Here is a 25,038-nt window from a genome sequence, read left to right on the forward strand (position 1 = left end):
ATGCGTTTATTTAGCTGTACTTGCCAAAATGTACAATGAATAAACTTTTGATGTAGATATGAGTTATGGCAAAATATCCAAATTGGCGATGCGGATGGTGGCCATCTTGGATTTCTTGATTTCGAGTGCGAACAGTTTGTTTGCCAGCGTGGACCCGATTAAAAATGTATTCAACATACTCAACCCCCCCCCAAGTACAAATTGTCATGCTTTCTTCCAAAAGTCAACATCTTTTTGACAGAACTGTCCAGTTGGCCACGCCCAGAAAGCACCCATAAGGACACATTTAAGCAATATGCAGATGCCTCTGTGGAAGACTAACAGTTGGCAGTCAAAACATGTCAGGAAATTCAAGTAAATTTCCTGAAAAAACTTGTCTGAAAAAATGAAACCTTAACATATTAATTACAAAAAGACAAAATGAACTTGCTGGAATTATTACGATAAATATGTGTGTTGGACCTGTGGTGGCTTCTGATCTATCCTGGGTGGACCTTGCTCCCATTTTTTTCCATCTTCCATCAATTTATGTTGTTACAGTACTACAAAGTATGAGCAATGTGTTATGGTTAATTACAAATTTTTAGTTCTAGGGCATGATATTTCATAAAATGGGAGTCGGACCAAGTTTGTATGACTAGTATAATTGAAATAGAAATACTTTGAACGTGTACACAGAATTACAAAACATAGTTAGGAAATCAGGCTAAATATGGTAGAAAATAAATGTGAATAGATTATATAGAGTAATTTTAAAGATGTTTTCGAAACCGCTATTGTGGCTGTATAGATTACAGAATACAGAATATATTACAGAAAAGTAACGTTGTATTCAAGAGTGCAAAAAAGGAGAGGCCGTACATATATGGTAACTTTTTATGCATTCAAACCTTTTTTCATCTGAAAGAAATTCTGCTGGACAGAAATTTTAGGTGTTGCATCATTAACACAATAATAATAAAAACCAAAAAGAAAACATTGATTAAAGAAGTTGTGAACAGAAATATTACATGGGGTCTATTATTCTGTGATGGTATTTGATTTTCATTATCCCATAATGGCACATATATAATTGGAAAGGACAGAATGTCCCTAAAGCAGGAAATAACGATGGGTAATTCAGTGGAGGTAAAAGATAGACAAAAAAAAAACTAATGTCCAGTATAAATGACAAAAATACTAGGTTGGTTTGGAGATTAAGCTTATTTTATTAGTTAATTAACTAATTAATTCCTAAGGAGAGCGGGGGGAAAAATACTTCCCATCCCAGTACGCCCAGTCCACGCCCTCCCCCATGACGTCACTAACAGGGATATTGGGAGAGCCGGAAGCGTCGCGGCGGACAGCAGACAGACTTCAGCGGGATTGGACCGCGTCCTCCGGGACAAACTCAACCTTCAGCAGCCGCCGATCCACGGTTCCGGTGTCAGACGGTAATTGTGAACACGTTCAACGCTGATTAATAATTGATATCCTGCCTCAGCACTGATGGGTTATCCCTCCTGCAGGTAGCATTAGCTCCAGTAGCTAATGCTACATGAACTGGATCAGGCTGAGTCACTGACACGTCAGGGAGGTTCATTTTTACACTTCTGACGGCTGGCGTCACTTAAACCGAGTCTTTTTGGATAGAAAAACCTCGCACAGAAAGCGTGTCTGGGTTTTGGAGTCGAACCTAGTCACGCCCGACTTCCTGCTGTCACGTAAACCTTTTCCCCATTATTCCCAATGTATATCAATCTAAACTCTGAGACATTATGGACAGCGTTGGGTTCCACAATCTCTATTTCACCTGATTTATCGTTGGGTGAATTCCCTATTTGGGCTTTTTGGAAAATGTAATCTTTTTTTTCTTTTATTTAAAATAAGATATACATTATTTATTGTATTTCAAACATTTCTACAGTAAAATGAAGCTAATTATGAATATTTTATTATTATTTGACAGCTTTTATATTCATAAATGAAAACATGGCTGGAGTTCACCCAAATTTATGATGATGTGCATTCTAAGACTAGTTTAATTCTATCTAACTTAATAGATACAGAAAAAGATAAATAAATAGTGACATGATACAGTATGCTGATGTTTATGATTGTTCGCTTTTTTCAGTCCTTGATTTCGTTACACATTTTGTATTTAGTTGTTTGTAATATTCTTTTGCTCACACTTCTTCACTAGGGTTGCAAAGTGGTGGATAATTTGTAATGAATTTCCATGGAAAATTAAGCTCGGGAATTTTGGGAATATTCAAAAACATAAACTTATTTATTGGAAATTAATCTCAAATTTTGAGAATTTCTTGTTAATTCCAATGGAAAGTTTCCAATTCCCAGAATGACTTTAGTTTTTGAAAATATCAGGATTGTTTATTGCGTTGAAAATTGCTAATAGAAGAAAATACTTTTGATAATCGCATATTCTGTCAGTTATTCTAGTGATTAATTGAGTAATCAGATTAACTATACTTTTGCTTAAAGTTCAATTTTAAATATACAACAGAAAATAGGGCCGGTACATTTATTTGTATTCCGTAAAGTAGGAAAAACACAAAACATGCATATTTTACAAAAACATTCCGCTACATGTGGTATTAACCTAAGCCGACAAATTCAGGCTTCAAGGCAGTAAAATAACGGAATTCAAGAGCCTTGAGGAATTTTTTCAGGCCTATTATTTATTATTATTATTATTATTATTATTAATACAACTATTATTTATATACTTATTCTTAATTTTTAGTTATTTTTTCATTGTGTGAATTGTTTTGTCTTTCTGATACTTCTAAAATGGTGAGATATTAACTATAATCAGGGTTGATAAGGGAGTTCCTGACAGATGCACATTATCTGCCAAAATCAGTTTAAGGAACTGACATTTGGGAGTAAATGCTGAGAAAATGAATATATGTAAAATCAGAAATGACTTGTTTTGTGTTTTAGTTTGTGTGTCAGAGCTTCAGTGACCATGTGGAAGGCAGCGGCCGGCCAGTCGGTCAAAGTGGCCGTAGACGACGGCGGAGACGATTGGGAGACCGACCCTGACTTTGAGGTGCCCCCACTCCTCCTTCTTTTGGACCTTCTCTGTGTAAGGTTCTCTGTATGAGTGAAAGTGACCGTCCTCTGTTTGTCATCAGAACGATGTGTCAGAGAAGGAGCAGCGCTGGGGGGCAAAGACCGTGGCGGGCTCCGGACATCAGGAGCACATTAAGTGAGCTCGTCTTGTCTTTGTGGTGTTCCTGTGTGGAATGGAATGTTCTTCCTCCTCAAACCATTTCCTCCTTCCTTTTCTGACTCAGCATCAAACAGCTGAGGGAGACAGTCTCCTCAGAGCACACCAACTTGAAGCAGAAAGAGCTGGACTTGATGCCCAAAGCTTCGCATGGATACGGGGGAAAGTTTGGGGTGCAGCAGGATCGCATGGACAAGGTGAGAGATGGATATGTACTGCAGCCACACAACAGTTTGTTACAAGTCTGTAGCAGATCCTTTTAGTTTAAATTAGGGTCATCATATTTTAATTTCTAAAAAAGAGGACACTTAGGCTGACCTCGACATACTCGAAGTACTCAACGTTTTCTTAAATCTACCTTCTAATGGCAAAATACAATATAAGGTTTAAAAAGATAATTTATCTCTTTATAACTAAGATTTAAAAAAAATCTGAAATCAGTGGTGACTGAAGTCAATCACCTTTATTATGCGTTATAACAATCTGTCTTTGGAATATATCATATAAACCTTCTTTAAATCTCTATCATTGAAACAATGGGAAACATCTCCAAGACATTAAAACTATAACTTAAAAACTCAAGGCTTACAGAACAGTAAATAATCAATGATAATAATATATACTTCAATAAATGACCTATTCAATTAAATCCGTTATTTGGTCTCTTTTAATCTCTTTTGCTCTCTTTTCATCGTGTGTGCGATTTTGTCAAAACGAAGCGGTATCTTTAATGATTCTGTCACGTGTGAGTAAAATTACTTTACTAACACCATATTGGCTGTAAATAGGAAATCGTTAGCTTTCAGAAACTGGTGGACTTTCTCAGATAGAGCAAACATTAACGGAGTTAGTTTTTTTTTTTTTATACTAAACGAGTTCCCTGAGATGCGTTCAGGGTCCTCACAAACCCAGATATTTTCATGAGTTTTGAAATTGTCCAGGTAAAACCGGGCATGTGGTCACCCTACGTTAAAATTTGGACGGAAACTAAACAAAGCCAGACAATCTTTGGTGCAAAAATATCATCACAACAAAACACACAAAAAATCTTTAGAGAGACCATTGTTTTAGATTTATTTATTTTTCAAAATAAGCTACCCAGAAGGCTTAAAATGAAAAATAAAATGTTAAATTTCTAAAATAAATATATGCCTTATTTGCAGATACTGTCCTGTGACCCAGCGGTTGGGGACCACTGACCACTATTTGGTCAGTTATTTGGTGTTTCTGTTGTAATATCCAAATTGAAACAAGTCTGTCAATGTTTATCTTGTTTGCAGAATGTTATTAGATGCAAATTCGTTTCTGTGTTTGTTTTTATTCTAACTAATTGACGTGTGATTTTTATGTTTTGGTTTGACATGTAATCAATATTACACATAAATCAGAGATTGGTTTTTAGTCTTTTAGTTCACTGGTGCAACTTATTTTAAAGGAGACATATCATGCATTTAAGTCCTTCCTTTTTACATATAAATCATACAGTTGCGGTCTATATAGAGCGGAACTGTTTGGGTCTGAATTCCTCATTATTATAGCTCCACCCCTTTTCTACCCCTTTTCTGATGTGCCACTAAGAGCAACTCGATTTGGTGCGGCCTCTTTAAATGCAAATGAGACACTTCATACCCCGCCCCCTCTCCAGGTTGCAGAGGTGACACTCGGTTCAACTCCACCTGTTCGGCCATTTTTGTAGTTTGATAGAAGAGATACGATTATCTAGCGGTGCAGAAAATGTTTATTCACACGTCATTTACAAAATGTCAACAACAGAAGACTTGTCCATTCAGCCTTACGTGTTCCAGCCTGAGTCGGACCCGGCGGAGCGAGATGATGATGAACCTGCAGAACCCTAACAAGTGAGCTAACGCTAGCGCCGAGCTAACGCTAGCGCCAAGCTAACGTCACGAAATGCATTTTAATAGTCTTTTCAAAGACAAAAACGGCAAAATGAAATGACTAATAAAAACTTTAGACTTAAGGAGACGATGTAATGAAGCGTGTGGGTTACTACATCCAACAACCAAACATTTTGACTTATCCTCTCGTAACTTCGGCATCCTTGAGCTTGGACTACAAAATAAAAGCGAGAAATAAAAATGGCGGATTGCTCGAAGTGTTGGGCCTGGAGTTGATGTCCTAATTTGCCAGTTCCGCTGCAAATACTGACGTTATTGTTCAAAAAACGTAATAGAGAATAGAAAAATCAAAACAGATTGAAAAATATGACCAAAACAGAATATAAAGATATCAACGGAGCACCTGAAGAGACTAATTTGAACTTTTTTGTACTTCGAAACACTCTAAATATGCAAGAAAATGCATTTAAGGGCTAAAAAAGTGGATTTAGCATGATATGTCCCCTTTAAATCCCATGTTGTTGTGTTTTCCTCCCGATGTTGCACATGGACGCTGACTTGGCAGTATGTAGCTCTTTACACTCTGCGTGTGGAAACTTGCAGAGTCAGCTGTCGTCGGTTCATGTCTCTATAATCTCTGGCACACTGCCTCGGCCTCCTAGCATGTGTGAACGTTGTTTATACTCACGCTGTAGTGAAGGGGATGTCGGCACCTGAAAACACACACACACACACACACTCACTCTAAAGTTGATGTTTTTGTTTCTCCAGTCTGCCGTGGGTCATGACTACCAGAGCAAACTGTCCAAGCACTGCTCACAGACAGACACTTCCAAAGGGTTTGGAGGGAAGTTTGGAGTCCAGGAGGACCGAGTCGACCAGGTCACACTTTATTTATTAATCACTTAAGACTGTTTTTTAGGGCTGTAGTTAACCACGTAGCGATTAGTCGACAAAAAAAAAAAAGGAGAATGAATGAGCAGGTGTAGAGGAGGACGAGGAGAAAGAAAAAGAGACAAATATTTATTTTTGGCTTTTTATGGTGCTGAATTGCTTTTAAACACAGACCATTTAACCTTATTCAAGCTTTGACCAGAACTTAACAAAGCAAAAGTGAAACCTACAGTTGTTGTCAACACCAGATGAGTGCACTGTGCAACACTTATTTATTTTTTATTTTTTGCAGCCAGCACGCACTCACACAGCTGTTGCTGGACATAGAGTCATGTTTCAGCATTCAATACATTATATTTGATATTTAATCCTTATCACCTATATAAGTGCATTGCATTTTATTTTATTTTTTACAGTATTGAAACTGATACCGTTGCTGGTCGATTAATGAAAATCTTGGTCGACCACGACGGCATCGACCAATTAGTCGACTAAACAACCGGCAGCCCTAGTGTTTTTCAACCTTTGGATTCGGGACCCCATGTGGGGTCGCCTGAAATGTCTAGTAATTAGGGTCACAATCCAAAAAAGGTTGTGAACTAGTGACTTAAGAATTAAATAATGTGTTAAGTTTTCAAATCTCGTTAGCTTTCAAATCTTCATTTACTGTTATTTTAGAATCATAAATGTGATTAAAATCATAAAATATCAAATCATATTTTAGAGTTTTTCTTGATTATTGGCTTAATCTTAAACCACTGGTTCCCAACTTTTTCTTCTCTTGACACCATTTTTATATCACTAATTTCTGGCGACTTTGGAGGCATTTTTTCTTCTCTAAATTTATTTTTGTCATCATGTATGTTTGTTATACTGTTACAAATGTAGTGTAGCCAGTATTAGAACACAAAGCTAGCTCAGATATTTTTATGCTGCATTTTATTTGAACCATATTTATATTTGAGAGTGAATGTATACGATACAGTTGTTTGAGATTGTGTGGTGTTTTATTTTGAAAAAGAACAACAATTATTTACTTAAAATCAATTTAAAGAAAAATTAAAAAACATAATTTTAATGAGTAATTTAAAAAAATTTTTTATTAGTACTAAACATTTCAGGCAACCCTCTTTTATTTCCAGGCAACCCCACATGGGGACACAACCCCAAGGTTGAAAAACCCTGCCCTTAACACTGCATGAGATCTGAGATGCTGAATGTAGTAGTGAGCATTGGAACGGCTCCCCGTCTGATCATGTTATGCTGTATTTTAATTATTTTACAGTCAGAAAAACTAAAATACAGTGGCATTTTGCATATGTTACCATGGTAACATGATGTTGAGCAGGCAGGTCAAAATCAAGGCCCTGGAGATAAATTCAGCCTGATGCAGGATTTTTGTTCAATGGAAACTTACAGAGGAAATAAAATCACTCAATTATTCAGATCCAGATATTTCATCCCATCCAAATTCCCAGATTTAATGACACTTCCTGATCAATGCATGATTGAGGTAAAATTTAAATCCAAATATTTTCTGCAATTTCTCTAAAAAATAATCCTGCAAATAACTTGCAAAATTTAAAGTGAAATGTCAGCCCTCCAATATTGTAAGCTATTCAAATACATTTGTATGAGGCCATTATTGTTGTTTTGAAGGGAAAAAGCGATCACCAAATCAAAACTATGGATAAATGAGTCATTACTATTGTGAGTTGATGGATTATTGATTTTAAAAAAAAAGGGAAATGTAGATCTGTAGTTGGGTGAATAAGAGTTTAATTTGAAATTTGGCATCATTTTGAAAGGACTCCACCATTGCTGTTTTATTTTGATTTTTATTTTTTCCCCCCTATTGGGGGGGAGGGATTTTTTTCTCAGAAAACAATAATAGGTTTTTAAGGGGCATTTTGGTTAGAAAATGGCAGAATATTTAACTCCTATTATTGAACTGTTGCTGTAGCTTCTAACACACTCAGACTGCCTGAATGCGGCTGTAAAACTCAGACATGATTTAATGGAGAATAGCAAAAGTATTGCCGTTAAACTGACATTTTTTGCTAGGCTAGTTGTTAGCATTAAGTCCTCTGCCTCTTCCTGTTTCATTGCAGTCAGCCGTTGGGTTTGAATATGCAGGGAAGACGGACAAACACGCCTCACAGAAAGGTAATAATAACGTGTCTTATCTCCACCTCCAGCTGCTCCACACCCACTCTGGTTTCCTGCTTTGACAAATATACCTCAAGTTGTTTTTTTAGTTTTTACTGCAAATGAGCTCAATAATAACTGATCAGAATTAATCAAATCTAAGAATGTCATGATTGGATGATATACAGTAATACTTAATTTGACTGCCACATTTATTGTAATATTTGTTTACAGTAGATACATGTATAACCAACGTTGTGCAAGTTACTGAAAAATAAGAACTAGTTACCTTTACTATACAAGTACAGCTTTTCCCCCGATATCAGATATGCTGATATTGTCCAACACTAAATTTCTGATATTAACTGAAAACGCTCTATATTTTGAGCCCTTCCCTAACCTAATTTTATGTCATATTGTAAATATCTTGATGGAAATAACAGGTTAAGCCTGTTTTTAATGTGTGTGTTGACTGAATGTATTCCACAAATAAACATCACTTTTGCTAAATGACAAAATTCAGCAATGGAAACCGTGCCTTATTTCTGTTTTATTACGTTCAAGAAATGGCACGTATTGGTTTTTCAATGTCAGTAGAAAAACCGATACCGATGTCGACCAAAAAAAAAAAAATTAATAAATATACAATCAAATAATACATTAAAAATAATATTTTTTTTGTAATAAATTAATAAATGAAATAAATATTACAACTTAAGGGAATTATGAGTCAATAGTATAACCCATCTCTAGTTACTTTAATAATAATTTAATAACTCTGAAAAGTAAAGTAACATTTAAGTTACTTCCTGACAGCTTCACATCGTTATTATTATGATTACGTTACACATTGTTTTATGTTTCTTTCACCGTGTGCTACCAGGACATGCTATCATGCTAGTTAGTTAGCTGCCTTAAAGCAGTGATGCCACTGTAGAAACAGGCTCCATGTTTTCACAAACTGTTGTGTCTTTGAGTGCATACACATCTTACATTTAAGTACATATTTGTCCTCTACTAAAGAGAAATAGTGAGAATATCTTTTATTATAAATATTAATGCAAATATTCATATCAGCTTTAGAAAGAAGCCAATGTGAAGGAAAGCCTTGTACAAAGTGAAGTGCTTCCTTTTGATCTCTTATTAGCTTTGTGAAATCTTCTCATTTTGTTCTTTAGGGTGAATTTAGCTCAGAGGCAGATGATAAATATGATGATTACTTCCTTTTTATATACAATGAAAGGCGTGCAATCAAAGGCGCGATTGTTTGAAATTGATAGGAATAAAGTACAAAACTATGGTATCCTAAGTCTTTATCCTGAACCACTTCAATGACTTCATCAAACCGTCTCTCTTGCCTGTCTGTGTAGATTACGCTGCTGGGTTTGGAGGTCGCTATGGTGTCCAGTCAGACCGTGTGGACCAGAGTGCAGTGGGCTTTGATTACCAGGGAAAAACAGAGAAACACGAGTCCCAGAAAGGTTTGTGTGGAGTCTCACATATGCTAAACAAGCTTTTTTATTTTTTTTTTTGCACTTCTTTCACTTTCTTAAGTTTGTTTTAACAATGTTTGAGTCTTGCCGTCTTCTTTTCTGAGTTTAGTGAAATTTAAAGCCTTTTCTTTTACAGGAGTCTTAAAATGTGTAGTTTTTGCCATTGATGATGCCTTGAAATTATAAACAAATCAGCTATGTCTTTAAGACAACCTGCCTAAAATTATCATTCCACTTGTGAAGGCATGGACTCCTCTAGAACTGTGCCTGAGATTTTAGCAGCACACTCTTTATCCAGCTTGTCTTAATGTGCGTTCACACCAAAAGCAACTTCAGCGACTCTGGTGGCTAGATTTAATTCTAAATCACGTACTCTACTCCGGTGTTTGTCTTGGAGCGTTTGCCGGCAAACTGCATATGTCACACTTCTGACCTAGAGCTCACTGTCACAGAGTTAAAGCATCAAAAACATGCAGCTCTTTCTCACTTAGTTTGGAACAATTCCTAAAGTGTGATGTGAAAACAAATCGTGCCAAATCAAGGTGCTGACATTATCAACTGTTCTTCATGTTGAGTCCGGAACTTTCCTTGTGTAGAAGCAGCCTAAGGCTACGTTTAGACTGCAGCCAAATGTGGCCCAAATCAGATATGTTTTTTCTATGCAACCTGTGTCCAATCTGGTTAAGAAAGTTAGAATCAGATGTGCTTTTAAATCCAATACGTAACTGATATTTTGTGATGTGATGTCAGAATTCTGCATCCCAGGAGGAGCGCCAGAGAACTAAAAAAAAAAAAACCAAGCATGGCAATGAACAGAGTGGAACGTTAGTTGACTGTTCAGAGTATTTTCATTTTCATAATCTCTGACATCCATTGGCAGATTACACCAAAGGCTTCGGGGGTAAATTTGGCATTGAGTCGGACAAAGTGGATAAGAGCGCTGTGGGTTTCGAGTACCAGGGGAAGACGGAGAAACATGAATCTCAGAAAGGTTTGTAGAAGCAGCAAAATGTTTTTTCTAAACATCTTTTCTGAATTAGATTTGTTATGTGGTTTTACTACGGATAAAAATTTTCAGTGCTATTGTTTTATGTTACGAGATAAACACAAAGTGACAAACTCATTTTATTTTTGTACATGGTCAATATTGAGTTTAAATTTCTATCTTTATTATCTAAAATGTGTTCTTAACTTGATTTTAGTTTGGTTTTGTTACTTCCCCCTTTTGTCTTTGTCAATGGCAGATTACACCAAAGGCTTCGGGGGTAAATTTGGCATCGAGTCGGACAAAGTGGATAAAAGTGCTGTGGGTTTCGAGTACCAGGGGAAGACGGAGAAACATGAATCGCAGAAAGGTTTGTGGAAGCAGCAAAATGTTAGAATGTTTCTTATCCTCGCTTTAAGAACCAGAAATCCAACAAGAAGAAGCAAAGTAGGTTTGGTTGTCTTCATTAAGCTCGATAAATCACAAACTGACCACCGTAAAATAGTAAATGAGTGATTTGATCAGGCTTTCTGTAGAGCTGCACGATTACACATTATTAGATTCAGGGAGAGATCTAAAACATTCAGGATGTACTAACATTACAGGAGTGATCCTGAAGGGACTTAGCACTGATACTTCTATTTAATAACAATTTATTGATTGATTATTTAATTAAAGACTTTATTTTGGACATAAAAGGCAGAAAAGTTAACCAAAATATAGAGACTGTTCTACAGATGAGCATCTTTTATTTTTTATTTTATGATGATAATAATGACCAATCCATGCATTATTAGAGTTTTGTGTGTTATTGCTTTTGGAGTTTTGTATTTTTGTTTATTCAGTTTTCTGTTATAATTGTAATTGTCTTGTGTGTGTTTGGAGTAATTTAGTGCATTTGTGTTGTTGTTTTGTACATTTTCTAATATATTTGTCTATTTTTGTAGTCATCTTGTGCAACTTTTCATCATTGTTGTGAATTTCTGTAGTCATTTGATAATTTTTGGTGTTTTTGTTGCCATTTTGTAGGTTTCTCTGTTATATTTGACATTTTTAGTGTAATTGTCAGTTTTTGTTTTTTTTTTTGCTTAATTTTGTGTATTTAAGTTGTCGTTTTATGTACGTTTCTAATATTTTTGTTCTATTGTGTGTATTTATGGATTTTATATTATTTTTTTTAATTATTTTGTTTATTTCCTTGGAGGGCTGCCAGTTGTCTGCTCTACATGTTCCCTTATCACACACTCTTAGTGTGTGATAAGGGAACATGTATCACACACTCTTAGTGTGTGATAAGGGAACGCTTTAGTGCATTTGTCTTGTTGAGAAACAGTTCCTTACTTCACAAATGGCTCCAGATCTAAAACGAGTGAACAACTTTACAATGTAAAGCTTCAATCCTTATTTAATTAACAGTCCTTTACTTCTTTATTAGTGTTTCTTCTTTTCATTTATAATATTGTTTGAACCTCTGTGACAAAGTAATTTCCCCCTGAGATAAATAAAGTACTTCTGAGTCAAACCAGTTACAAATTCTTTGTGTTCTGGTCTGAGTTAAACTGGCTGTGGGTTTAATCTGCTGGTATTTCAGCAGCAGGGTTTTGTGTCTTGAGGTCGTGAACGAGTCCCGACCTGCTTCCTTCACCGACATTCCTACATTTTCATACCTGAGCGGACATGACCAGGGCGAACTCAGAACTCCCATAATGCACCTGGCAGTGTCTCCTGCTGTTTGAGTTATTGTTGTAAACTATTATTATTATTTAAATTAGGGATTGTGTGTTTGGAGAAAAGATGAAGATTTCACAGGCTGTCTCTCTTCTCTGCAGACTATGTGAAAGGCTTTGGGGGGAAGTTTGGTGTTCAGACGGACAGACAGGATAAGTCTGCCCTGGGATGGGATCACCAGGAGAAGCTCCAGCTTCATGAGTCCCAGAAAGGTACGGCAACCTCTGAGGGTCAAACCCAGGGAACGGGAGGAGAGAATTTATTGGTTCTAGAAAGTGTTTTTCATTATATTATTATTATTATTATTATTATTATTAAAACTGTGTTTATTGATCATTATTGCATTGAAACTAGATCCCTTGAACACCATGACTTCATTTTTATTTCTTATTTTTCTATTTGTGCATATTTTTGTTATTTATATTTTGTAACTATGTATTTTTTTATCACATCTTTGTTGGGGATTTTAAAAATTTAATTATTTGATATTTTATGTTATTCCACGATGGCGTATTAGGGCTGCATTAAAATAAAATATAATCTGAGCACTACGAGATCTGGTAATATTTCAAGATTAAAGCCGTACCTAAAAAAAAAAAAAAAGAGGCCGTTTGCTCCAAATTAGTCTGGTTCTTTTGTCGGAACAAATCTAAACATCCTTAAAGTGATACCAGTGTGATGATGATGGGCCAAAAGACTCATTATTTCACTGTGTGTGAAACCTAAGATAATAATAATCTCACTAAATGTTCCACCTTCTCTGCAACGCAGACCCTGTTTGTATTTTATTTTTATTCTCATAAAATTATGACTTTATTCTCATAAAATTCCGATTTTATTAAGATACGCCATTAATCTTGTAGTGCCCAGGTTTGTATTTTATTTTCATGTGGCCCTAATATGTCATCGTAGTTTACATTATATTTTACATGCATACAGATTTTAAACATTTTAGATTTCAAGTATGAGTTGTGGTGGAGTTTTTGCTTTTTCTCGCGTTATTTGAAGAGTAATAATTTGTGTGATTTCTAAGGTTTTTTTTTTATAAACCAAACATGGTTGGATGTGTGAACTTCACTGCCTAAAAAGCTTCAGTAAACAATGACGGATGTCTGGTTACATTATTATTGTGCACTCCAAGCCTGAGAAGCGGGTTTCACAAACCCAGTACCTGGTATCGATGGAAGGAAGAGGAAAACCTGCTCAGTGTCGCTTTGTGTGAGTTTTAAAACCAAATCTAAGACAGGAGGCTTGTTTAATATCAGAAGTCAAGGGTAAAAACAGACTTATTTTACCTTGGCTCTAAATGTCAGAATGAAACACTCTCAGTTCCTCTTCACCTCTGATGTGGTTTCACTGCAGTCAGTTAAAAAACAATTTCCTCTTTTAGTGTGCCACAGGAGGAAGAGGAACCACAGCTATGATTGTTTGTCCCAAAAATAAACAGTAATAGAACTGTCATTATTCCTTTAAATTAAACTTTTATTTACAATTTAAAAACACAACTTCAATGTTATTGTGCAAAATTGTGTTGATTTGTTATTTACCAAGGACAGCCACAAACAGGAAACATAGAACAAGATTAAAAGCCTTAAAGTTCCCATCTTTAAACAAGTATTCTTCTAAATAATCAATCAAATGTCAAACTCAATGCCCGGGGGCTAAATCCGGCCCTTTGGAGCATCTAATACGGCCTGCAGGAGAAAGTAAAAATTACATAGAAAATATTCATTATTGTGTGAATGAAACTTTTTAATGTTAAAATTAGGGCTGGGCGATATGGCCTTTTATAAATACCGCGATATTTTTAGGCCATGTCACGATACACGATATATATCTCGATATTTTGCATTACCCTTGAATTAACACTTTGATGCACAAAATCACACCAGTATGATGATTCTATATGTCTACATTAAAACATTCTTGATCATACTGCATTAATATATGCCAATTTTAAACTTTCATGCAAAAAAGGGGATATCACAACTAAGTCAAAGTTGACATAACTGTATTTATTAAACAGTGAGTGGCTCAAACATAAAATTGTCAACAGAAAGTGCACGTTCTGTGCAAAATTGTCACAGAGACATTTCAAAACAAGACATTAGTGCAGGATGCAACTCACATGGCATTTCAAAACACAAAATTAAAGTGCACTTTTTGTACATAATGCCACTACAATATTTTAAAACAAATAGTGCCCTTTTGTGCATGTTGTCATTAAGATGACATTTCAAAACAACACTAAATTTAAGTGCACCTTTTGTGCATAATGCCACTAAGATATTTAAAAAAAAAAAAAAAAAAAAAAAAAAAAAGTCCGCGAGTTTAACGGTATGGTCATTTTCAACACCGCACAGACTACAAGCTGCGATATATCGAGTATATTCGATATATCGCCCAGCCCTAGTTAAAATGTTGGGAAAACTCAAAATTCTTACAAAATCCAAATCCAAAATACACATGGATACAAATTGGAAAAATTTCCTATGTTTATATCACATGATGGCAGTCATTTTTTAATCTCAAATTGATGGAAAAAAACAAATGTTTTTCAAAATCCTGCAAATTTCCTCAAATTATTCTCCTAAATTAAAATTGTTCATAATATCAACGAAATGTAATTACATTTAAGTTTAAATTCGCTTAATGCTTGGATATTGTCAGTTTTTATATACTTTATATGTAATTTAAACCTGGAAGTTTAAACTAGGGCACATTAATGTTGAAAATGCTCTTTTTCCAGCCAAAAGTGCGTAAATTGCTGAGGTTAAAAAACATTTCTGTTTATTCCACATCTAATTTATTAAAAAGCTCATGTTTATTTGAGGTGTTTTAAAAAAAAAAAAAAACCCTTCAGCATCTCTTGCAGGACAAACGATCCTCCTGATTGGATGTTGATTTACTCCATGTTTCTAACGACTAACGCAGCTTGATGCTTTGACTGTGGTGTGAGGGGATGTGAACTCTCCTGCTCTCACTCCTGTCTCTGTTTATATGTGTGTGTGTGTGTGTGTGTGTATTCGTGTGTGTTGCAGACTATAAGCGTGGGTTTGGAGGGCGGTATGGGGTGGAGGTGGCGAGGCAGGACAAGTGTGCACTGAGCTATGAGCACAAGGAGAGCCTGGCCAAGCACCAATCCCAGAAAGGCACCAAACCCCTCCCCCCTAATTTATATCTTCCTCATCCTCCTCTGCCTCCTCCCCAGCAATGGCTGCTTCTCCTCTGTGCACACGCGCACCCTGCACAGTTACACCTGCGCCCTTTGATTTAAAAAATCCTCCAGTGTAATTGTCATTTATTCAAAATATGCTCAGAAGTTCACATTTTGTTAAAAATAATGTTGTTAAAACTGTCCCTGTATGCAAGATCGACAGATTTTTGCATTTTAGATTTTTATTATTTAACTAACGCTATTCAGTGGTACCCATTAAATAAAAAAAAATCAATGATATCCATGCAGATAATTAAAATCGAGGGAGGAAAATTGACATTTTCACTTTAATTACCACCAAAGGCATCACAATGTTCACCCATTCACACACCAGTGGTGACAGAGCTGCCATGCAAGTTTTTAATCTTACCATTACCACTTAGACTTTCAATGTCCACGCCCCTTTACCACCTTAACGACCACCATAACTGTTTATAACTTGAAGGCAAAAAAGAAATTAGGAATAGAGTTAAAGTTTCAAACCAACAAAGTGTCTGTTCAGAGAGAACTAAAAAGTCTACATCTAAGGAAAATTACAGTAAAAGATGTGAATTATGGAGGGTTATGGCTGCAATGTTTTTTTAATTTGATTTTTTTTTAACCAGCTAAAAATTTGTAATTTATATAAAAAATCTTAACGGGCAATTAAGCAATATCATACCATTCGTGCGTGCTCATGCAGAATGATCTGATGCGAGTGTCTTTAATAACTCTGCTTTATTTACTATTCCCTCGTTCTGCATCCTATTACAAACATGATATGTGGCTTAATTTCCCACTACAGACAGTACGTGCGTCTTTTTCGCGCTAATCGAAATGCCACACCTGACTATTTATTTACCGCGTGGCGTCCGAACTTGGCCTGAACCCATGGTATAAAGATCGGACTTAAACAAGTTGGGTACGGGCAAAGGATTCAAGCTCTAGAGGTAGTGCTGGTGTGATTTGGTCATAGGTAATCAGTGCTGATATTTCAGTACGACCTCCAGTATGATAACTGCTCTTTTTATACAACATTTCTTCAAGCGCATTTTATTAGAACGCCTGAACATCAGAGTGATAATGTCTATAACAAGTCCCAGATCAGCACTCATGTGATGTCTCTTGTCCAATCAATTTACTTGGTCGGAACTAACTCTTGTGTAAACTGCTGAGTATGAGTTTTAACAACACAACATGCATCTAGAAGATGTAAACTAGAACAAAAAACTGTCACTTTCAATATATTCATCAGCAACTTGGATCAACAGCTTGGATGAGCTCAGGATTCCATGAATGGATTCATTGTCTTTGTGAGAAGATCTTACAAATGGGAATGTTACAAACCCTGAAAAAGAATGAGTGAAGTTTCTGCTGTAGAGTAAATTTCATACCGTCCAGTCTGCTAACAGGGACAGGTTCTCGCACATTATTTAAGCACATGCAGGATTAGCTGTGCATCATCACCTTGGCTCCGCCCCCTCCATTGGCTGTGTCTTGTGTGTTCAGTGCATGCAGCTCCGGCTGCTCATCGCGCTCACCCTGCTGCTGATCTTCCCTAAGACTCCGCCCCCTGCCAGTGTTCACGTCACATTAGGCTCCTCCTGTGAACATGGCTGCATGAGTTCCCCACCCTCTGTTAGATTCCCAGCTCCATCACATCAGGGCGACCTCGGTGGGCTCGGTTTGAACTGTGAGGAGGTTCAGGTGAAGCTCTCTGAGGTCAGTGAGCGAACAGAAGGTGATTGTTTTTGTTTTTTTTGTTTGTCACCAGATTACTCCAAAGGATTTGGTGGGAAGTTTGGGGTCCAGAACGACCGCATGGACAAGGTGAGTTTGGATATCTAATCATCACGAGTATACATAAACTGAAATGTATTGGATGTGGAGAGCAGCGTTTGTCAGTCTTCACATTTCTTTCAACACATTTTAGTTTTTGTTGTGCGTGTGTCCTCTCCTGAATTTCTGCAGCGGTCAGGCACTGATGTTGGATGAGAAGGCATTGTTCTAGTTTAACTCAGATGTTCTGGATATCAACATCTGTTCAAAATGATACATTTAAGAAACCAAACATTTCAACTTGGGTTGCAACATTTCAGGAATTTTCAAAGTTGGAAACTTCCCCATGCAGTATTGGTGGGGGGATATGTAATATAAAAAGTAGAAACAATTAGTTTTAACTGTCAAATAATGGGCATGACAAATTGTGAATGTGGTTAAATTGGGAGGAAAAAAGCATGAAATGAGGTTAAAAGTGACTAATGGGTCAACATATGCAACATAGGTGGAAAAGTGGTGGAAAGAATTTATAAGAGTTAAAAATGTCTTGAAAGTGGAAAAAATTTGCAGAAAAAGTGATGAAAATTTGTTAAAATATAAGTTTAGTGTTGTTGGAGAAAAAGGGTTAAAAATATTCCTAATTTCTTGAAGGCATCTGGCTTCCCCTCCCAGTGTCTCACAACCCCAAATGGGATCATGACCCCAAGGTTGTGAACCCCTCATCTAAGATATCAGCAACAGTTGTTTTTAAATTAATTGCAATGAAAATTTATATTTTTCAATATTCCCAACCATAAGTTTCTGTGGAAATTTACCAGAAATGTTTTCTCCCCTGTGGAGCGCCAGGTGCATTAGTTACCATGGTAACGTCCTGTTAATGTTATGGCTGAGGGTTTCCATGTCTAAGGAGGAGGTGTGTCTTCCATGTTTGAGTTGATAAATCATTTAATAAACAAAGACTCTTTCTGTGTTGTTGGACAGAGCGCTGGGACGTTCGAGGACTTGGACAAACCCAGCTCGTCCTATCAGAAGACCAAACCTGTGGAAGCTGGTGAGTGCTGCTCTGCTCCAGGGCTCATGACAATTACAATTTTAAATGACAAATTACCTCTTCAATTATTCATCATCAATTACAACACAATTATGATTACGTTGACCAGCATTTTTTTTCCAATTACTATCAAGATTGCAATTATTTTTTCCCCCCTGAAAGTGAAGTATGAATTCGTTCTCAATTACTAAAGATCAATTACAGTTAATACCAATTACTGAGCCTTTAATAAATAACCCCATAAAACATAACATTCCTCCTGTGTTAGCTTTCTGTTAGCACCACTTAGAATAACAGGTCCTTTTGACCCATGTCTTAAATCAGCTGTAAAATACACAGAAAAATATTGTTTATTATATAATTAGGTGACATTTTCACCTCAGTTTAAGTGCACTGTGCTCATCATTTGAACTAGTTTTCTTATGATAGCTTTATCTCAGAAAAAATTTCGCTTCCATTTTTATGCCTTACTATATATAGTAGGGATGTAACGGTTAATCGTAAGGCAGTTAAAAATCAATTCATAGGTATCACGGTTGATATCGATACTCTGAAAATTGAATCAGTACTTTTTTATATATATATCTTTATCCTTCTCTTGTCCAGAAGCGTAGGCGGCGGGCGTACTTGCCTACTACTCTTAAACATGTTCATAAATGATTCCTTACCCCTTTAGCACCAAAAGAATATCTGTAATATTACGTGAATCTGTAAAAGTCACGTTTTTCTATTAGCTCTGTCTGCTAGCATAGCATCTCTTCTTCACTGCTAGATTAACTGCATTCCAACCGATCACTGGGTTACCCGCGCCCTCTGCTGGTCCAAACAAATATTTGATGTACATACAGTGCAATGACTGTTTTTTTTTTTTTAAAGTCCAATTGTTCAGGCACAAAATACATTTTCAGTTGCACTTTTAAAAAGAAAAATAACTATTGCATTGTTTACTATAGAACCAGAATTTAAATTAATAGGCTTCTTCTTCATTTGTATTATTGCTTTATTTATTTCATTCAGGATTTATTTTTAGGTAAATTGCATTGTTTTTAATAGTTTGTCAATGGATTCTTTTGACAATGAAAAATAAACAGAAAACAGTACAGTATTTTCTAGTTTTTCCCCGAAAAAAATGAAGGAATATTTTTCAGTCATTTGTCTACAGTCCCATTTTGTAAAATAAATCGTGAGAGAATCGAATCGTGAATCGTATCGTGAATCGTATCGGGAGTTGAGTGAATTGTCACATCCCCCATATATAGCCTTACCTGAAATGTGGGTGTTTTACACGCCTTACTGCATTTTCACCCCAGTTTAAGTGTGCTCATCATATTTACACTAGTTTTTAAGGTCTAATGAACAGATATATATATATATATATATATATATAACATAACATATATATATAGATATATAAAACATTTTATTAATTAACTACATACAGTACAATTATGATTCCAACAGACAAGTGTTTTTGAATGATCAATTACTCAATTATAATTGACTCTGACTGCCTGACCCGTTTCCTGTCTATTTCAGAGGGCAGCAGCACAGGAAGCATCAAGGCTCGTTTTGAGAACATCGCTAAGCAGAAAGAGGAGGAGGACCGTAAACGTGCTGAAGAGGAGCGAGCACGTCGTCAGGCCAAAGAGCAGCAGGAGCAGGAGGAGATGCGCCGTAAGGTGGAGACCCAGGCAGCCCGCACTCCCTCACCTGTTCCCAGCCCCACCCCCCCCGACCCAGCCCGCTGCTGAGCCGCTGTACCAGGTGAGGGGTCAAAGGTCAAGCACCGGTTCTCAAACCCTTTGGATGGGATTTATTAAGCACACAAAATTACCCTCGCCGACATGTTTTAGGAGAATTTCACACATTTTACATTATTTTTTGAAAAATTAAATACAGTGCTTTAGTTTAACGGCTGGAAATAATTTCCTTTAAATGTTTCTAAAGGTGTATGGATTTTTATTCATTTTTGGGGGTTTTGTGATGAAAATCATTTAAATGTGATATTTAAGGTTAGTATTAAAAATAGACTTCAGTATTTTATATAATTTTGATTTTCATGTGGGAAATTGTTATTTTTGTGTATCTTATTAATTAATTAAATAGTTACAAAAATAATAATTTACTTTAATCCACCAAGCCACAGAAAGTATCTGATTAGTGTTTCTCTGCTATGGAGGTAGATTTGTGTCTTTATTATTAAATACAAAAAAGCTTTCAATAATAAAAAATCGGTAATGGAAAAACCTTTTCTTTTTTTCTTTGAGTGAAGTAATCTTTTTCGTATTATCTCATATTATTATTTGTCTTTATTAATCAATTAAGAGAAAACATTTCAATCAAAGAACAAAGTTGAATAAAAAAAATATATATTTTAATGTGTTCATTATACAATATTTTTTTTGTATTCAAATACTTTTTGTCTTTGATTTCAGTGGGTTTTTTTTTTTCATTGAACACAAATATACCTCCATACTTGAAACAAAAAAGTGCCCCCTATTGGTCTTCCTGTGTAACTGCAAACTTGGTAAATGTGATCAAATTCTAAACAAGCAGAAATGTGACGTCTCCACGTTTTCTAACGACGTCACTTTTTCAGAACACGACTGCAGTGGAGGTGTCGGACGCCGCCGCAGAAAACGGAGAGAACGTGTATGAGGTGGAACCACAGGAGGATCTTTACCAGAACCCAGAGGACACTACCAGCCCAAGTCAGGGTCAGTCCAACACACACGCACTCAAAAGCATAGACAAGAATAATAGGAAGTGGGTGTTAGTGAAAACATCAGAGAGTCTCAGGAAGTGAGGAGGTAAACAGGAAATGAGTATCTGTGGAATAACTTCTGTAGTTCGGAATCCAAGCAGCTCACTGAGCGATGATGATGATGATGACTCTTCTGTCGTGCAGACGCTCCACAGCAGGAGTACGGTGAGGACCTCGGGGTGACGGCGGTCGCCCTCTACGACTACCAAGCTGGTGAGACGTCCTTTAAACACGTTTTTAATAGAAACCAAATCAAGTTAATTAATCACAGGAAGTACAAGATGAAGGCGTTTTATTAAAGGTTTGAAACATTTAGTGACAAAAACAGACGTAAAGTTAATGAAGATTAATGAAACGAGCCGATGTAAAACGGAACAAACACAGAACTTTCAATTTAAACAAGTTTAGACGAGTTTGACATTTTACCATGTAAACCAAGTCTGAATCAAGTAAGACTGAAACCAAAGTTATTGATTGATTAAAGATGAGATCAGATAGACCAGTTCAAGATGAAAGAATTAATGAATTGGAAAAATCAATATAATCTCAGATTAATAAAAAAATAATCTGAAAGAGAAATGTAGCCTCAAATCCACTTCAGCCTCATGGGGTTCAATCCCTGTGTGGAGTTTGCATGTTCTCCCTGTTCGTCCTCCCTCTAAAAACACATCTGTCAGGTTAACTCAGTGTTTTCTTTTTTGGCTATTCTGCAAATAACACATTTTTTTAAATGTATTGAACTAACAGGTAAAAAGTTACACTATTTCATAATAAATCAAAACTAAAATTAAAACCAATCACCTGCATAAAAAGCAAATGTTAAAGCGCAGTAGTCATTTATACAGGAAATAATCAGTTGAGTTCCATGTTAAATGTTTGTTTCCAGTCGCATACAGTATGTAACGCAGTCTAATAATGTAATGCTTTTTTAATTTCTGCTACATTTTTAGGTTTCTCATTATTACTTTTTTGTGTGTAGGTGTTTTGTTTCGTTAAGTGTTAATGATTTTCATTGTTAATGAAAAAAAGTCTTGGTGGCATTATGAAACATGTTGGTTTTAATAGAAAATGGAGAAAGCAATGATCATTTTGATGTATGACATGTATGGTCAAATATTTGTAGTATAAGAGAAAAATAAAAATAAATTCAATTTTTCTAAGCGCTTTGCTACCGTCAGCCTGTGAACTTTAACACTGAACACACAAAGAAAGTCATAATGAGCAGCCTGAAAATGTAGCAAAAATTAAAAGATCATTAAATTATTAGACTAAAATGAAATATACCGTAATTTCTGGACTGTAAGTCGCTACATTTTTTTCTCACAATTTGAACCCTGCGGCTAAATTGCAGATTTTTCCCGGTTTTACAAGCTTCATGCCACCACAAAATTGAGCTTTGTCTCATTAGACCAGGTGGAACAATGAAATTGTTAATGTTAATATCGTTTTTGCTCGCACTGAATCATTCTGATCAGTCATGCACACTGCCTCGTCATAGCAACGACGCAGAGAAATGTTGTCAGAGAGAGAGAGAGACAGCCAGCAGCAGCATCGTGGATGTAGTCAAAATCAGCCAGTTTGTAATAGAAGAAAGAATAAACAGCATAAAGTTGTTAAATCACTGCGTTAGGTTTGTTCAGGATTGATCGGTGCTCTGGACTCTGAGGCTGATGGAGATGCTTCCGTAAGGAGGACGGACAGACGGAGCGGAGATCAGAACAGCCTGTATACAGGATGTTCTGATCTCTGCTCCATCTACAGTAAAAGTCAACCAGTTTGTAATAGTAGCATAACAGCATGAAGTTGCCAAATCAACACGTTAGATTTGTTCAGAAGCGATCACGTCTGTATTCTGACTCAGAGTCCGACTCGCTGTGATTGCTCCGCGGTAGTTCACGGTAAGAAGAGAGGATGAAGCGGTGTATCAGTCTGGTTCCAGTAAAAAGTGACCATAAAAAGCTGTAAATGGACCAATATGTAGACGTGGGGCAGTGAGGAGGTGACTTCATGTAGTAAAAGAAACACATCAGTTGAAACACGGACATTTCCGTGAAACCTAACATGAGTACAGCAGCCCGCCTACCTGCCCGTTCTGTTTGGCCGAGTTGTCTTGCGGGCACGCTGATCAGCCAATAGAATGCAGCCCCTGTTAGGCTGCGGCATTTGTGTGGATTTTTCTCAGAAAATTGCTAAATTATTGTGATGCGGCCAATGAAACAGTGTGCTTTATAGCCCGGAAATTACAGTAACCTTTTTTGTTTTCTTAAGCTTTTCGGCACAGATTTGACTATTGCACTTTTACATTTGTTTTTATGCAGTTAATTGGTTTATTTAGTTTTTGATTTATTATGAAATATGTTACTTTTTACCTGCTGGTTCAATAAATTTGAAAATGTGTTCTTTTGAATTTGATTTTATTTTGACAGTCTTCATAAAAACAAAAACAGAACAAACAATAGTAATTCTAACTCTTCAGCCGATAACATATAGGTTGAAACAAAAGCTTATACACACAAAAAAACAAACAAAACACGACTCTAGATAATATCACAAAAAAAGAAATGTTAAAAATGATTTGGGGGGCAATGGGTGCAGGTGGGGGCTTGAAAATTCACCTTTATTTAAAGTGGGAAACACCCGAAATTTAACTTACAAACTTAAGTTTGTCATAGGAGTGATTGTTGTGATGCAGCAGTTCAGTGTGTGACCTTTGGCACATTAAACAAAGGTCAAAGGTCAGTCAAATCTAGAATGAAGTCTCTGGATTCCCTTGAAACTTAATGAAATTGTGTGTGTTTGGATCAGCCAATCACAGCAGCCCGTCTCCTCTTCCTCCTTTTTTCAGCCGGTGACGATGAGATCTCGTTCGACCCTGATGACATCATCACTAACATCGAGATGATCGATGAGGGCTGGTGGAGAGGCGTCTGCAGAGGAGCCTACGGCCTGTTCCCAGCAAACTACGTAGAGGTCCGACAGTGAGGATGGAGGAAGCTCCGCCCCCTGTCAGGACACTTCTCATCTTCCTGCTTCTCTCTTTTTTCTTCCTTTCACTCAGGATTCCTTTAGGACGCATTCCACTGCGTCCTAAAAGAATCCCACGCTCCTGTCTCCATGCTCTAATCGTCCTTCAAACCTTTGTAGGACCAAACCGATGATCGCAGATTAAGTGTTTTCGGAGATCAAAGAATCATTGATTTTCAGGCTCGAGTTGTTGTTCGTCAGATAACGATGTTTATGATTTTTTTTTTTCCATTATGTGCTTTTCTTAAATGTTCTCGTCCAAAACTAGGAGTTAGCAACAAATCGAATCATGAACAACAATCCTCCATCGCGATGCTTCAGATTAAAAGGTTTGATTTTCTTCTTTCTGCTGCTGGGTTTTCTTCTTCAGGGCTTTTTCTCGCTAGCTTCACGTCAGCGTTCATACTTTAAACCTTGGCTAACCTGCAGCGTTTGACAGAAACAATGTTTCCATGGAACTAAAGCTCTCCATCATCAGTGCAGTGATGTCATGGTCAGAGGAAGTAATTCAGAGTGATTATCTCCTGCAGGTTGGACACGCCCCATCTCCGTTTATTCATCTATGGGCTTTTATAATAAAAAGTGACCTTTTCAAAAGTCTTATTTTTATCTGTATTTGTTTGCTTAAGTCACATCATTAACTTTTTTTTAAAATATTCAATAAATAAACTTATGAATAAACATCTGATTGTTTTTTTTTTTTTTTAAGGAAACTATTGCTTTATTTATAGTTGGGTGTGTGTGTGCTGTGGTATCTGAACCTTTAAATCCTGCAAGATATTTATTAGGTCTTTGACAAACTGTGACGTAGTTATTAATATAACTCACACTGGTTTAATGAGATTAAAGTCATCCGATGGTTGCCATGGTAAGGTGAGCTTCCCC

The 25,038-nt window shown here is 36.4% G+C and overlaps 1 protein-coding gene across 1 annotated transcript; it reads left to right on the top strand.

The window, feature by feature from the left end:
- The first annotated feature begins 1,313 nt into the window (after window positions 1–1,313).
- On the top strand, window positions 1,314–24,750 carry cttn (cortactin). The gene is given in 16 exon segments (XM_028442904.1): window positions 1,314–1,433; window positions 2,944–3,052; window positions 3,138–3,211; window positions 3,300–3,429; window positions 5,863–5,973; window positions 8,097–8,151; window positions 9,504–9,614; window positions 10,507–10,617; window positions 10,871–10,981; window positions 12,441–12,551; window positions 17,310–17,365; window positions 18,296–18,365; window positions 19,902–20,122; window positions 20,983–21,082; window positions 21,274–21,342; window positions 23,975–24,750. Coding segments are annotated over 15 exon segments (1,551 nt in total). The 5' UTR covers window positions 1,314–1,433; window positions 2,944–2,968; the 3' UTR covers window positions 24,112–24,750.
- The last annotated feature ends 288 nt before the right edge of the window (window positions 24,751–25,038 follow it).

This window comes from Gouania willdenowi, chromosome 3, assembly GCF_900634775.1.
Source record: "Gouania willdenowi chromosome 3, fGouWil2.1, whole genome shotgun sequence".
NCBI classification, from domain to species: Eukaryota; Metazoa; Chordata; class Actinopteri; order Blenniiformes; family Gobiesocidae; genus Gouania; species Gouania willdenowi.